General features: G+C 34.2%; 1 protein-coding gene across 1 annotated transcript in view; it reads left to right on the plus strand.

Moving 5' to 3' along the window:
• Positions 1 to 15016, plus strand: part of SLC36A4 (solute carrier family 36 member 4) — a 43998-nt gene that overhangs the window by 8454 nt on the left and 20528 nt on the right. Inside the window, exons 2-7 of the mRNA XM_082844847.1 lie at positions 2327 to 2450; positions 3615 to 3705; positions 5160 to 5248; positions 6274 to 6369; positions 8424 to 8508; positions 13361 to 13588. Coding sequence (XP_082700973.1) covers positions 2327 to 2450; positions 3615 to 3705; positions 5160 to 5248; positions 6274 to 6369; positions 8424 to 8508; positions 13361 to 13588 — 713 coding nt within the window. The remainder of the gene's footprint in view (positions 1 to 2326; positions 2451 to 3614; positions 3706 to 5159; positions 5249 to 6273; positions 6370 to 8423; positions 8509 to 13360; positions 13589 to 15016) is intronic.

Below are 15016 nucleotides of genomic sequence, written 5' to 3' on the forward strand. Positions count from 1 at the left end.
GTGTTTAAGCAAGCCCTGCAGGTGGTTCTGATGCACATTCTACAGGAGAATGAACTTCTTCCAGCAAAGGGATGATTGAGGAAACTTTGGCAGAGGACTGATCACAAGCATTTAACACATTGATTGTAGATTTAAGTCTAAGACATGAGTGGCGACATGATTGAACAACAGTATGTAAAGCATTTTGTAAATTGCCAAAGTAGATAGAAAGAATACAACTGAAAGATGAGAGAATAAGAGACACAGAAAGGCAAAAGTAGAATTAGACCATTAATTGTTGTATAGGTGGAAGTCAGAGGACACCATTTAAAACTGATAAACAAGATAGTAAAAGAATAAGAATGGGCTTCCCTGGTGGCGCAGTGGTTGAGAGTCCGCCTGCCGATGCAGGGGACCCGGGTTCATGCCCCGGTCCGGGAAGATCCCACATGCCACGGAGCGGCTGGGCCCGTGAGCCATGGCCGCTGGGCCTGCGCGTCCGGAGCCTGTGCTCTGCAACAGGAGAGGCCACAACAGTGAGAGGCCTGCGTACCGCAAAAAAAAAAAAAAAAAAAAAAAAAAGAATAAGAAGAAAAGAGAATTAAGGGCACCATAAAAGATAAAATGGCAAAGGTAGCTAGTAGAATAGCTCAACTAAATGGAATACATGATCCAAAAAAAAATTACTAAGAGAACCTTATTAGTACAGTTGATGAAACTGGAAAATAGAATGTAGATTAAGTAGAAGTATTGATCAATATTAAACTACTTGAACTTGATTACTGTGACTATTCAGGAAAATATTCTTGTTCATAGGGAATACATGCTAGTGATAGAGTAAAATGGCATGATATATGTAATGTACTCTCAAATAGTTAATAAAAAGTGATAAACATTTGAGAAAGAAAACATGGCAAAATGTTAAAATTTGTTGAGCCTGTAAAGGGTACATGGGAGGGTTTTTTGTACTATTCATGCAAATTTAATGTAAGTTTGAAATTATTACAAAATAAGTTTTAAAAAGTTATGTCAATCAGTCATTTCCAACTAAATCATTTAGGTTACCCCAATTCCCTGTTACGTAGGTTTATTGTATGTATTTGAATGGAACAAACTTTCACTTCTTTAAAATATCCTATACTTCAGACCTTACTAATGCATATCAATCATCTCAATAAATTTGAATTTAGTGAATTTTACGAGAACAAGACAGACAGTGATGACTAGTGTTATCTTTCTCCTCAGAAGGAGCAAAATCATGCTAAAAATTCCTAGATATAAGAATAGATTGTGGTACTAAAAATTTAAAGATTGGAATGGCTTTATAATTTTCTTAAAGCATTTAAAATTATGCTTGCCAGCAATTCCACTCCTGGGTATATGTACAAAAAAACCCAAAACACTAATTTGAAAAGCTACATGCACCCCAATGTGCACAACAGCATTATTTACAATAGCCAAGATATGGAAGCAGCCTAAGTGTTTATGAACAGATGGGTGGATAAAGAAGATGTGGTATGTATGCACAATGGGATACTACTCAGCCATAAAAAAGAATGAAATTTTGCCATATGCAACAACACGTATGGACTTGGAAGGTATTATGTCAGACAGACAAATACTGTATGATATCACTTATGTGGAATCTAAAACATACAACAAACTAGTGAGTATAACAAAAAAGCAGACTCACGGGTATGGAGAACAAACTAGTGGATGCCAGTGGGGAGAAGGAAGGGGGGAGGGGCAATATAGGGGTAGGGGATTATGAGGTACAAATTATTAGATATAAAATAAGCTACAAGGATATATTGTACAACATGGGGAATATAGCCAATATTTTATAGCTATAAATGGAGTATAACCTTTAAAAATTGTGAACCACTATACATACACCTGTAACATATAATATTATACAACTCTACTTCAGTTAAAAAGTTTTTTTAATTTTTAAGAATAAAAATAAATAAAAATATGATTACCATTTATGTACTCAGTATGATTTGAAGCTAACAAGAGATGGAAGTTCATTTTATTATTTCTTCACATTTTCCACCCCGTAATTCTATCATCATTTACTATAAACCTCAGGTAGACAAAACAGAAAACATTTTGCATTGAATACTTATGCTTTTCACTTTGCACTGCTTAGTCCAAGCCAAATATGCAGCAAATGAGTCTAGTTGTTTCTTTCTAAATACGGTAGGACTCAAAAGTATTAATGTGAATTAACTTAGGGTGGAAATAGTAAAGATGCGTACAAATGGCATGTCCTATTAAAACTGTTATTTATACCAGCTTTAAGCCAAGTTTTAAAATGGTAGTGAAGCACTTTTTCTTTTTAAAGATATGGATATAATGAGACCCTTAATAAATGAGCAAAACTTTGATGGGACATCAGATGAAGAACACGAGCAAGAGCTCCTGCCTGTCCAGAAGCGCTACCAGCTTGATGGTCAAGAGGGCATTTCGTAAGTGTTAAGGTTAAATGTCATTTTCTCTTTTCACTCGGTGTATATTTTGTAATCATCTGCTATGGACCAGGCCCTTAAGTAGATACTACAGAAGACACAAAGATGAATAAGATACGGTTCTCACCCTCAAGGCGTTTATAGTCTATTTGGCAAAGAAGAAACACATCTAAATTACAGAGCCGTGTGTAGGAATTACTAAAATGATGATATGTATCAAATGCTATGGATCTTGAAAGAAGGGAGATCAGATTGAGAGGAAGAGAAATTTTAAGAGAAGGGGCTTCTGAAATGGTTAGGAGTTAGACCGTGGGAAGTAGGTAGTAAACACTTCTTTATGTTGAGTGAACGGTATGAAACAAAGTCATGGTCCCAGGGAAGCAGTGGAACATTTTTTAAACTTTTTTTGTTATTTTGTCATCATGGATAGATTTGAATAAGGTATTATTCTAATAGTGATTTAACAGTTAAGCAAAGTAACATTTTAATTGATCAAAAAAGAATAAAGTAAAAAAATTTTAGGCAAGCATTTTTGTTTCATAAGTTAAAAATTTGTGCTGTTCTTCCTAGTTTAATTTGTTTTTTCTTGGTCAAGAGACCTCCTTCAAATGCCTCTTGGAAACTTTTCTTAGGTGAAATCCCTTGGGAGTTCATGTTGTCTGAAAGTTAATTAGTATTTATCTTACCTGATGATACACATAGTTTTAGAAATTGTATGTTTTTTCTTTTAATTAACTTCCTCTGAGGTTGATAATCATAGATCAGCTATGTTTAATATCATGATTACATAGATAGTGCAACAAATTGCTGTTTTACCAGCTTAGCTGTATATAGTCTTCAACATTGTTCTGAATATCATAGCAGCAAAGAATCTTATGAGAAAATTACCTTTTCTTTATTACTTTAATAAATACAAAAATACTTTCACTTAAATAACTCATTTAATCTCCATAGTAACCCTCTGTATTCCACTTTTAAGTAGCAAAGATAGGACTTGAACCAAATATAACTTTTGGCTCATTCAACTTCTGGTTGAATGGAAATGTTAATTTGATTCCTTGCCTAGATTAATTTTTAGTTCCCGTCTAATGCTAAAACCATGGTCATGTGATTTTAATAGCTTTTGTTCTAAAATGTTTAAATCTTACAACTTTTACTTTTCAGATTTGTACAAACTCTTATGCATCTTCTTAAGGGAAATATTGGAACTGGTCTTTTAGGACTTCCACTGGCAATAAAAAATGCAGGCATAGTGGTAAGACTCATCTTTGTAATCTCTAGTTAAAATACAGTTATCAGTCTTAATTTACAGCAAAAATTACAAGTTAACATCTGACCTAGTCAAATATAACCTGGTCAGGTGACAACTAGATAATCATTTAGCTGTTGCTGATAAAATTATGTGAACTGTGATAATAATATCTAAAAATGAGAGTTAATTACTCTTTTCATTTCTACTTAATTACTTATTTATAATATTAGACAGAAAGATCCTAAATCACTATTTGATTTTTCCAGGTATGGTTATATCTTATTATTCTTTTGGATTTTCAGGAATTTAAGTAATATGTTCATATCAACAAACATTTATAGAGTATTTGTATTGGTGAAATTTTATAGTTTTTTAGATTCCAAATAAAATATGTAGTTTTCAGACTTAAAGAATAATAGTTAAGAAAAGGAATAATAATATCTTTTTTTGTTGTTTGTTTTTGTTTTTTTGCGGTACGTGGGCCTCTCACTGCTGTGGCCTCTCCCATTGCGGAGCACAGGCTCCGGACGTGCAGGCTCAGCGGCCATGGCTTATGGGCCCAGCCGCTCTGCGGCATGTGAGATCTTCTCGGACCGGGGCACGAACCCAAGTCCCCTGCATTGGCAGGTGGACTCTCAACCACTGCGCCACCAGGGAAGCCCCTAGGAATAACAATATCTTTTGAAAACAAATATTCAAAGTTTTTTTAGAACCAATTATTGTAATTATAGAGAATCCTGATAGGGGAGAATTCACTTATGAAGTAGTGAAATTATATTTAACTTTTTTTAACTGACCAGTTTTCTTAACAACAGTTGTAACTATCATCTTTCTCTGCATTGGACTTTGTCCACCCTAATTTAGAGAAACTTTAAAATTTCTGATTATAAAAATAAACTTTGGCAACATTTTGTCTGTCTCTTAATAATCAGGCATCATTTTAATTTTAGTAAATAAGTACTTGAAAATTTTTATGTACCACTTTTTCAAATAATTATTTTCTAGGCACAGTTTCTCACACGTAATTCTCAACAAGCAATCTATGGAAGAAGTAGATTGCCCACAATGCCAGATGATACAGTGCTTTTTAGTCATTTAGATAATGATTCATAGTTGCATATACCTATAATGGTGAGACACTGATAGTCACACATTTGCCATCCGATGTTAAGTATGATGTTGTATTCTATTCTACTTTGTTGCATACCTATACTCTACATTCATAGCTTTGGATAGCCAAGTCGATAAGATGGAATCATATGTGGTTGTCTTAAATATTACTAAATTCTTTCTGTATCAGGTTCACTAATTTCCCTTATGCAAATGACTCTTTAATCATTTTGTCTAACAAATATTTACTCACTGCAAATTAGTAGTCTGTTGTCTCATTGTTTATAAGGTAACTTGATTTTTATTAAACTGAAATATTTAAATATTATAAAATGTTTCCCTCACAGCTTGGACCAATCAGCCTTGTGTTTATAGGAATTATTTCTGTTCACTGTATGCACATTTTGGTACGTTGCAGTCACTTTCTATGTCAGAGGTAAATGTGGATTTGTCAAGTCTGTTTAATTTATTTTAAATCTATATATTTATTTAAAGTATCAGATAGTCTTATATTTCTACTGTGCTTTGCAACTAGAAGTTGTATTTCCTATAATCTGTTACATAGACAAGTCTAGGATAATGAATATGGGAAAACGTAGGATTTCATATGATTGCAATCTAGTCAGAATATATATACTTCTTTTAAAAGAAGTGAAATAGAATGGTTTCTTTTATTTAGTGTAAGTGAAAAAACTCAGGGAAGTTATATGGGGAAAGTGGAGGCAGCAGGGCTACTTTCAGTTAAAGAATAATGGTCTTTAATTTGTTAGTAATTTCATTTTGGGTGTAATGCCTTTGCTGCTCTTTGCTGATATGTGGGTTGGTAGATAGTCAATGAAACAATATTTTGTTTTCTTTATTTTTGCATCATAAAATGATTCTATTGGATAGTGAACCAACTTTTTTAAAAAACGAATATTGTCTATTCTGATAAACTAACATTCTTATCTTAACTCTTTTTTGTTGTTGTTAAATGTTCTTAAAACTTCGGGCACGTCATTTATGATCTTTAAATAACAATATATACTTTAAAAAAATAGGAGAGACAACATGGCTATTTTGATGATTAAATAGGGTAGTTTGTGTAACAATATATTATAAAGCCCTGTACAGATGTATTAAATAATGCCGTTCTAAGAATGGAATAATTTAAGCATGAACAGTGTAGTTGATGTTTTTAGATAATTGAAACATTTAAATCAGTGAAACACAAATACTACGTTATATGAATTCAACAAATACATAAACTTTAACAGTGGATAAAAACTAATATACCGGTAAGAAGGGTATATAAAAATTTTTAATTTCATGAGATAACTTTAGAAGTATGCAGATCTCAAAATTTCAAAAACTCCTCTGTCAGTGTATAGCCCATTTATCTGATGTTCTTTTCAAGAAATGGATTTATGGACCAATTAAAAATTTTTCTTTTTCATATGCATGTATGTCATTAAATTTCAGGTTTAAAAGGTCAACATTAGGGTATAGTGACACTGTGAGTTTTGCTATGGAAGTAAGTCCTTGGAGTTGTCTGCAGAAGCAAGCAGCATGGGGACGGTAAGTACTTGCTATATTATTAGTAATTATTTTAAGTATTAATAATATTTAAACTTACATTAATTTTAAGTATTTTAACCTGGCAAGATACATTAACAAAAGAGTGATAAAGTTGGGAGGAAACAATATTTAGAGTTAGACAGACTTGGATTCAAATCTCAACTCTACCATCTTACAAATTTATGACCTGGGTCAAAGTATTTTTATTTTGTTTTAGTTTTTCACTATCAAATGAGTAATCCTGTGAAGTATTATTATGGTAGTCTAAATAAAATGATATTTATAAAGCACCTAGCTAACCTCTGGTATAATCATGATCAATAATTAAGTAAAGGAAAAAGAGCAAGAGAAATGTTGCTATCTCTATTTCAAATAAAATTGTGGTGTTTAGCTACATGTTCTTAAGACATCCAAAGTATGTATTTTAGCATAATCTTGTTTTTATTTTTGTATTGTTTAAATGTAACTTTATTATTGGTAGACACGGCTAATCAAAATCAGGTAAATACAGGACTGGAAAATAAGCACAGGCAATTCACAACATGCTGGCTATGGTACAAATGATACATGCGGTGGAAATTAAAAGAAGGAAAAGACCAGTGTTAGTAGAGTAGTTTATGGTTCAATATGGTCTTTCTGGGGATTTTCAGGACGTTAGATGTGTTTATGAGCTGCTCAGAGTTCACAGCCTGATATGCTGTGTAGGAGAAGGAAGAAAACAGAGCCTAATGCCCTAGGGATTTGCCCCCAGAACGCTGTCTTCTTCCTTCTTCGCCTCCAGTCTATAGGCAACTTTGTCTATTTTTTTCTATCAAAAAGAATGGGTTTCAGATAGAAGTGGCTGGAATGATTGTTGGTAAGGATACTAAAATCAAAGGTGGATGAAGAGATCTTAAGGGAATACCTTGTATGTAATTCATCAGTGAGAGGAAACTTGAATTCATTTCAAGGTACCAAGATTACTAACTAAATGAGATCCCTGAAGAACCATAGAGAACTAAAGAGTTATGGCAAGAATGAAGATGGGCACAGGCCCTTCAAGTTTCAATTGGGAGGAGGAGGGTCTGTAGATTTTTTAGACTAGGTTGCTTGACAGCTTGACATTAATGGTCAAACAAGAGACTATAACGAATTAGTAAGTGCAAGCTCTTGTGTCACTAATTGTTCCCAGAACAATAGGGAAACGTATGGGCTGTATACTAATAACATGTAGGCCGACTTTTGATTATAATAATACCCAAATAAAGCTCATTTGACCGGTGATTCCCCTTTCCTACTCCCATATGCTATTTTATGTAGCTGGAATCTTTTAGAGTATCTAAAAGAATATGAACAGAGCTAAGCTCCTGGAGAGGTCTCTGGTGGAATGACTTAGGGCCATGCCCCCAGTCCTCTCCCATTCCTGTTCTTATTAGTGATTTGGATAGTAGGGACTATGTTCATCCTGTTTGCTGGGAAATACACTGGGTTGATCTGAAAAAGATCTTGAGAAGTAGGAGAGATGGGCTTAAAGTAATTGATGAAATGTTTTCATGAAATCATTTTATAGACAGATACTCTTTTTTTTTTTTTCTTTTTTGCGGTACGTGGGCCTCTCCCTGCTGTGGCCTCTCCCGTTGCGGAGCACAGGCTCCAGACGTGCAGGCTCAGCGGCCATGGCTCATGGGCCCAGCCGCTCCGCGGCATGTGGGATCTTCCCGGACCAGGTCACGAACCCGTGTCCCCTGCATCGGCAGGCGGACTCTCAACCACTGCGCCACCAGGGAAGCCCTAGACAGATACTCTTAAACTGTTGAATTTCAGAAGGAAATGATGGGAAAATATGGGCTTTTAACTTATGTAACATATTTTTGCTTAATAATAATTCTAGTGATAAACAGATCATAAATACATGCTCTTTGTAGAAAATAAATGCTTTAAGCCTATTTCTTATTGTAATGAAGTAAAAAGAATAAATACTATTATGAAATGTTTTAAAATAGTTAAAAAGAGAAAAAATACATCGACATCTTAGCAGCTCTTATTAATACTTATTTGTGGGTATCTCTTTTCAGGAGTGTGGTTGATTTTTTTCTGGTGATAACACAGCTGGGATTCTGTAGTGTTTATATTGTCTTCTTAGCTGAAAATGTGAAACAAGTAAGTATTTTTCTCCAGTTTTTGAAATCATTTTCTTCTGATGCCATGGTTATGGCATCATATTTCCTCTGAGTAAGCTGTGGTTGAATATGAAAATGCGTTTCCTTCATAAATCATGTATCTTTCTAGATTTTCCTTTAGTCGTTTTGTTTTTGCAAGTTGGATTTTGCTATAATTGAATTTTACGTTTCTTGCTATTATATCAATAATGCTTGTTCTTTCAGATCAAAACAGGCATAATTTACTGATTCTTGGCTATTTGGAATTTAGACCTCAAAAGCAGATACACGGATGTTTTGGTAGCATATTTTTTACATTGATATTTTATTAAAAAAAGTATATAAGGCATTAGCCAGCAGCCTAAAAAGTGAAGTTAAAAAGTAGGCATTATTAAAATCTCATAATTATTGCCATTGTCTAAAAAGATACTGTGTCCAGAAATGTACAGTGTTCTGTAGTTCTCTCCATATTATAAAGGTTTGTTTTAAGAGTGGTTTGCAGTCTTGGTAGAGACTGTCAGTTTGAACAAACATGCAAAGCACTGAAATAAAAAAGCTCCCCTATCAGAATAATGCCAAAGCACATTTCTTTATGTGCTTTAACTGGTAGTTGGCCTATTATTCCTACTTCACCCTCTGCTCTTCTTTATTTTAATCAATAACATTTATTAGTATACACAAGTGCATGGTGCAGTAGTAGGCATTATATATAGTAATATGTAGAACTTCTCATAAGTATTTTAATGCAGAATATGTGTTCTACAGAATCTATATATCTAAGTATGTATTTGACTCATTTTTCTAAGTTATAAACTGCTTCATTTTATATTTAGACCAAGATTTGGCAGCATTTTTTATAAAGGGCCATAATAAGTATTTTCTGGTTTGCAGGCCATATGATCTCTGTCTCAACTCAGCCATAGACAACAATACATTAGATATGGCTGTATTCCAATAAAATTTTATTTGCAAAAATAGGTGGCAGAATGGGTTTGGTCTGCAGGCCAAAGTTCAGTAAAGCCACCAGCTTAGGTTTTTAATGTTGGAAAGGGTCACTGAGTCTTTCTCTTATAAATAAGAGAGTTGATGGTTTTATCAGCACGACTCATTATAGATGATGTGCCTTTGAGTTTACAAGTATTTAGTTCCACAAGTCACATATTTTTAGGGCTGCTAACTAAGTTAAGAGGCTGTTTATTGGCAAGATAGACATACCATCTTAGCAGTCATTTACATAGAATACAGTGGAAATGGTGCCTTTCTAGGATTGTGCAGCATGGTAGTACTATATCTTTTCTATCATCTCCTAAGAGAACTACCAACAAGCTTGATTTAAAGTTATAAATAATGCTAATAATGCCTTATAATATTATATTTATAAGCTATGATATATATCCTTTAATTTTTTACAACTACTCTGTAATATAAATTCTACGCTCATTTTATGAATGAGGAAACCTAGTCTCACGGAGCATGAGCAGTGTCCCCTAGGTCATGTGAATTGGGCAGAAACTTAGGTGCCTGACATAGCTGCCACACAGTATATTAATTGTTCATCACTGGGCAGGACATTGTCTGATTTTAGTTGTGTGTATGTGTATGTGTGTGACATAGACTGTGTTAAGTACATAAAATAAATATAAGCTTAGGATTGGTGACTTTTCTCCTATGAAATGATATCAGATGCTTCCAAAGTTGAATGGAAGAATTTAACTCATTTGCACATATCCTAAGAAGACCAGGTAGAAAAAGTGACTCTCTGGAAGGTAAGGAGAAGCTTGCTGTAGATAGATGAAAGATCTTTTGAGGCATGAAGAGCAATATGGAAAAAGACATTCAGTCAGACTTGAGACTTGAAAAGCTGATTTCGCAACGCTGAGCACCTCACCTCTGCAGAGCAAACAGATGGTCATTGAAACAGCATCATCAGAGATTTTCCCTCTCTGCAGAGGTGTTCTCACACTTGATAGCAATCTCCAATAAAAGACACATGGTTTGATTAAACCTTACTAATTGCTACTACTTTTACAGTTAAAATTTGTAAGATTTTTACCTCCTTAATCTACATAAAATTAAAGGTTCAGTATTTCATCGAATCAAAGAATTAAGAGTTTAGTTCTCATACAAACGTGTACATCTCCTGCTTTGTAACTGTCACATGGCTGTTCTTGATCCCGTTAAGCCACTGTGGACAATCGACAGGGGGAAAAGAACTGTGGTGCTTCCAGTGATTCTAGTCTGTGGTGGTTATAGTAGCTTCTCTCTGTTCTCACTCTAAGATACTCAAGAAAATGTCAGGTAGACAAAATAGTGTATATGAGTATGAAGAGTTGGGAAGGGATTTTACATTCAGAGGAAAAAAAATGTTGTGATACCAAAGACCATGGACTTTAGAGTCAGAAGATCTGAATTCAAATCCGTGCTCTCAGTTTTAACTCACACATTGGGTAAGACCCTCTTGTCCCTCGTCAAGCCTCGGTTTCCTTATTTGTAAAATGGGAACGGTAGCAGAATCTCCCCATGTTCCTCATAAATTTATTGTGAGGCTCAGCTGACAAAAGGTTTGCAAAAGCCTTTATAAAATGCATTATGCATTTTATATGCAGTATGCAAATGTAGCATATTGTGTCTTTAATTCTACCTTTTAGCTTTGCTGAAGAACATAATCTGCCTTTGGAATTTTAACCATTAAATTACTGAATTGAAAAGTTAATAAATAGTAGAATTTAGTAAATTTGAGATCTCAATGGAAACAACTGAATTTAGTAATTTTATTTTATAATATTTATTTCAGTGTTTTGCATTTTGGTAAACATGTGAGATCATAGGAAGTCCTATTAGATAGCCAGTCTCTGTCTCTAGAGGGCACCAAAGGATTCAAATGTTTACCTGAATCTTGCTCTGGGTATGTATCTACATTTTTATTTTACTTTATTTTTTAATCTTGAGAATTTTTAAAATCATCTTTCTGCCAAAGAATACTAATTATTATGAGAAATTTGTGGTAGAATTGATTTCAAATTCCCAAGCACCTAAAGACTCAAACAGTCCTTTCTAAAATTGGTTATATAACTGCTTTTCTCTTACCAGGTATCCTTGTTAGAGCTTAACTTTGATCATTATCTAATCTGATTATTGGACGTACTTCTTTGATACAGAAGTATTTGGCTGTAAATAGTTTGATTACAGAGGAAATTGGGTCAACAAATAAAATACATTCTTAAAAGCCAAGTAATGTGAATTATCAAATTTGCTTCTATTTCAAATTATAGAAAATAAAATTAAAAGTTTTAATGGACAATTACAATATAAATGAGAGCTATGCATTTCTTAAATGGTACATGGTGTAACCTGAGAGTTTGTTAGTCCTGTGTGAGTTATAAATTGCCAATATAACTTAAAACTAGTAGATATATTCCCTGCAGTTTAAGATGATATGTACATTTGTAGTGACACTAAACATTGCTTATTGTGGATAAGTGTAAAATTAAACACTTAAATTATTATTCATATCAGGATTTTGTTCTGTACTTCTGACTTTTTGGCCTTTTGTTACTGTATTTAAGGAGAGAGAGAGAGAGATGTCAAGGTGGAGGCCAGGTGGCTACTTGGGCAGGGCCCCTCTTTAAGGATTGCAGCATTTTGGTCAGGTAAACATGTACCTGTCACAAGCTAGATTCTGGGGTCTCAGGCCTGGGTTTGAATCCTAGAACCAGGACTTACTGGCTTGATATTATATAGGGTGTTTTTTTTTTTTTTACCCTCCCTAAACCTCAGTTTCCTCAGCTATAAATTGATATTAATACCACCCACCTCAGAGTGTTGTTTTGAGGATTAAATGAGATGTTGTATAACATTTAGTTCAGTACCTGACACATAGAAAGTACTCAGAAAATACTTGCTGTTATTACTATAGGGTCTGGTTCTTAAGAATTTATGTATCCAGAGACTTGATAAGTCTTTGCGTTCCATTGTGTTCAAAGGAGGGTACAGTATTTGGGGCAAATAGATTTTCACTGGAATTTATATTATAGTTTGATCTGCCTGTGCTGTGAGTTTTAAAGATTATTTTTAAAGTCCTCTATAATTTCATTTCTATTTTTGTAAGTTGGATTATGTGATTAATTGAATCAAGGACAATTTTTAATAAATGCAGCCTATAATCATTGAATCTCTTTTGAAAGTTGAATATAGTTTTATAGACGTGGCTGAATAAATTCTGAGGCAAAGTTGATTTATCTTGTAGAAGTTTTTTGCTCTAATAAAAATTTATTTAGTGTCTAGCATGCATGAAGATAGTTGATTTTTAACAAATATTTATTGACAGTGATGATAATTCAGCAGTTGCTTTATAAAATACCTTTAAAGTTAGGCTCTGATTTCTAAATTTAATTTTGAGTACTGTACATTTCTAAGAGGTACTTAGAGATTGTTTCTTACTTTGAAAAAAGTATGTTAGTAGAATACCCAGTGGCCGTTTTGGACAAGCATGCTTCCACTTCTGATTATCTGAGAAGCAGGTTGAGCCTTTCTAGGCATCATGAGCACCACATTCACAAAGCTTCACAATAAATTAGTAAATCCATCCTCATAATTTTCTAGTGAACTTTCTTTTCACAGTATGATAAAGTTATTTTGCAAAGAAGATTATCCTATTTTAATTATCCTTAAATTTGATATATATATTTCTAAGACACTAGAGTATCTTAAAACTGTGTATTTTATTTATTGTAAATGAATTTATCATAGAGTGTATATAGATCATAATTTTCTTCATATTTCTCCTTTATTATTATAAGTTGATGGAAGTTTTTTCCCCCCCTCTTCCTTATTCTCCTGGTAATCCTGTATAGGTTCATGAAGGGTTCCTGGAGAGTAAAGTGTTTGTTTTGAATAGTACCAATTCATCAGATCCATGTGAGAGAAGAACTATTGACCTAAGGATATATATGCTTTGCTTCCTTCCATTTCTGATTCTTTTGGTCTTCATTCGTGAGCTCAAGAATCTATTTGTGCTTTCATTCCTTGCCAACGTTTCCATGGCTGTGAGTCTTGTGATAATTTATCAGTACATCGTTAGGGTAAGTATAACATGTTTTTAACCGTGTCATATGTTTCTTAACAAGTAAATATTTTTCACTTTGGAGGTAAAAGTAATGATAAGTAAAGACTCTACTTCATATGTGTCACACAGGAGATAATCAGGGAACTCTGGTTTCCTTCTCGGGGACACTGTTTAGTTGAATAAGCAATATATGACATAGAGATTGAAAGCATAGGCTTTGTAGTCAGATCTGGTTTTGAATCCTGGTAAGTATGTTTCTGGGCTGTATGATGTTGCTTCAGAAGATAGTAATACCTGACTTATTAGAGCTGTGAGATTTAGGATCGTGCCTTAGTGCACTACCTAACGTGAAACAAAGAACTCATTAGTGTTCTGTTTATTCCTTTAAGATTTAAACCAATCACAAGAGACGGGAATATAGACGTGATTTTATAATTCTCTTTCATTTCTGAACCTTTATTTGCTGCCACCACTTCAGCTCACTGCCACTACACTAGGCTGTAACCTCTTTATCTGATGTATGCAATAACCTCAATTCATTTCATTGTCGGCAGTCTGGAGATCCTTAGCCAAGTTTCCTTAAAATATTCTATTGATGGGATTCAGGGGATCTGCAAATCCCTTAAAATTACTTATAAGATTTAGTGTTTCTGTATGTATATATGCATCTTTCTACTGAGCAGCTGTATAGCCTTCATCTCTCAGTGACTCAGTGACTCAGTGACTCAAAAAAGGTGGAGAATCCTATTTTTTCCTGATACAGTCCATTTTATACATTGCTGCCAAAGCAGTTGTCCTAAAATCTCCATTAGCAATTCATTACAAATTCTTTTATGATGGATGTATGTTTCCTTTTTGCCCCATCTTAATTCCAAAGCCTGTAGACTCTTTGTTATAGCATGTGAGAGTGAAAGGGGACAGGCAGGAAGATCTCACAAGGCTTTCTGGAGTTCGTGACCCCTTGGCTGGACATGTAGGAGTTAGTGGAGCAGAAAAGGAGGCTCCTTAGGTAGAGGGAACCATGTGAGCCTTGAAGTACAGTTTAGCATTATCCAATAATCCAAACATTTTAATATTTTTTTCATTTTGACCCTAGCTTATGTTTCACCATTATATCACACAGTTCTACCTATGCTTCAGATCTTCTAAATCTATTCCCCAAATTTTCCCTGTGCTGTCACACTTCAGTTTCTTTGTTCATCCTCTTTCATTGGCCTTGAATTCCACTTCTAGTCAGGTAAAGGCAGAGAACACAGGCTGGTGAGGAGACTTGGGCTAGCTGGAAGAAGTGGCCAGTGTGGACCCAGGGATCTTGAACAAGATGCGCAGTCTGTGAGCTTCCAGATAATGAGAGTTAGAAGAATGCTATGAGTCAGGACCAAGAAATCAAAGCCAGAGTCAAGGCATAGGCACAAGTAATAAGGGTAATGGCAGCTGTCAGGTC

Source organism: Leucopleurus acutus (genome assembly GCF_964270905.1).
Source record: "Leucopleurus acutus genome assembly, chromosome: 8".
Classification (NCBI taxonomy): domain Eukaryota; kingdom Metazoa; phylum Chordata; class Mammalia; order Artiodactyla; family Delphinidae; genus Leucopleurus; species Leucopleurus acutus.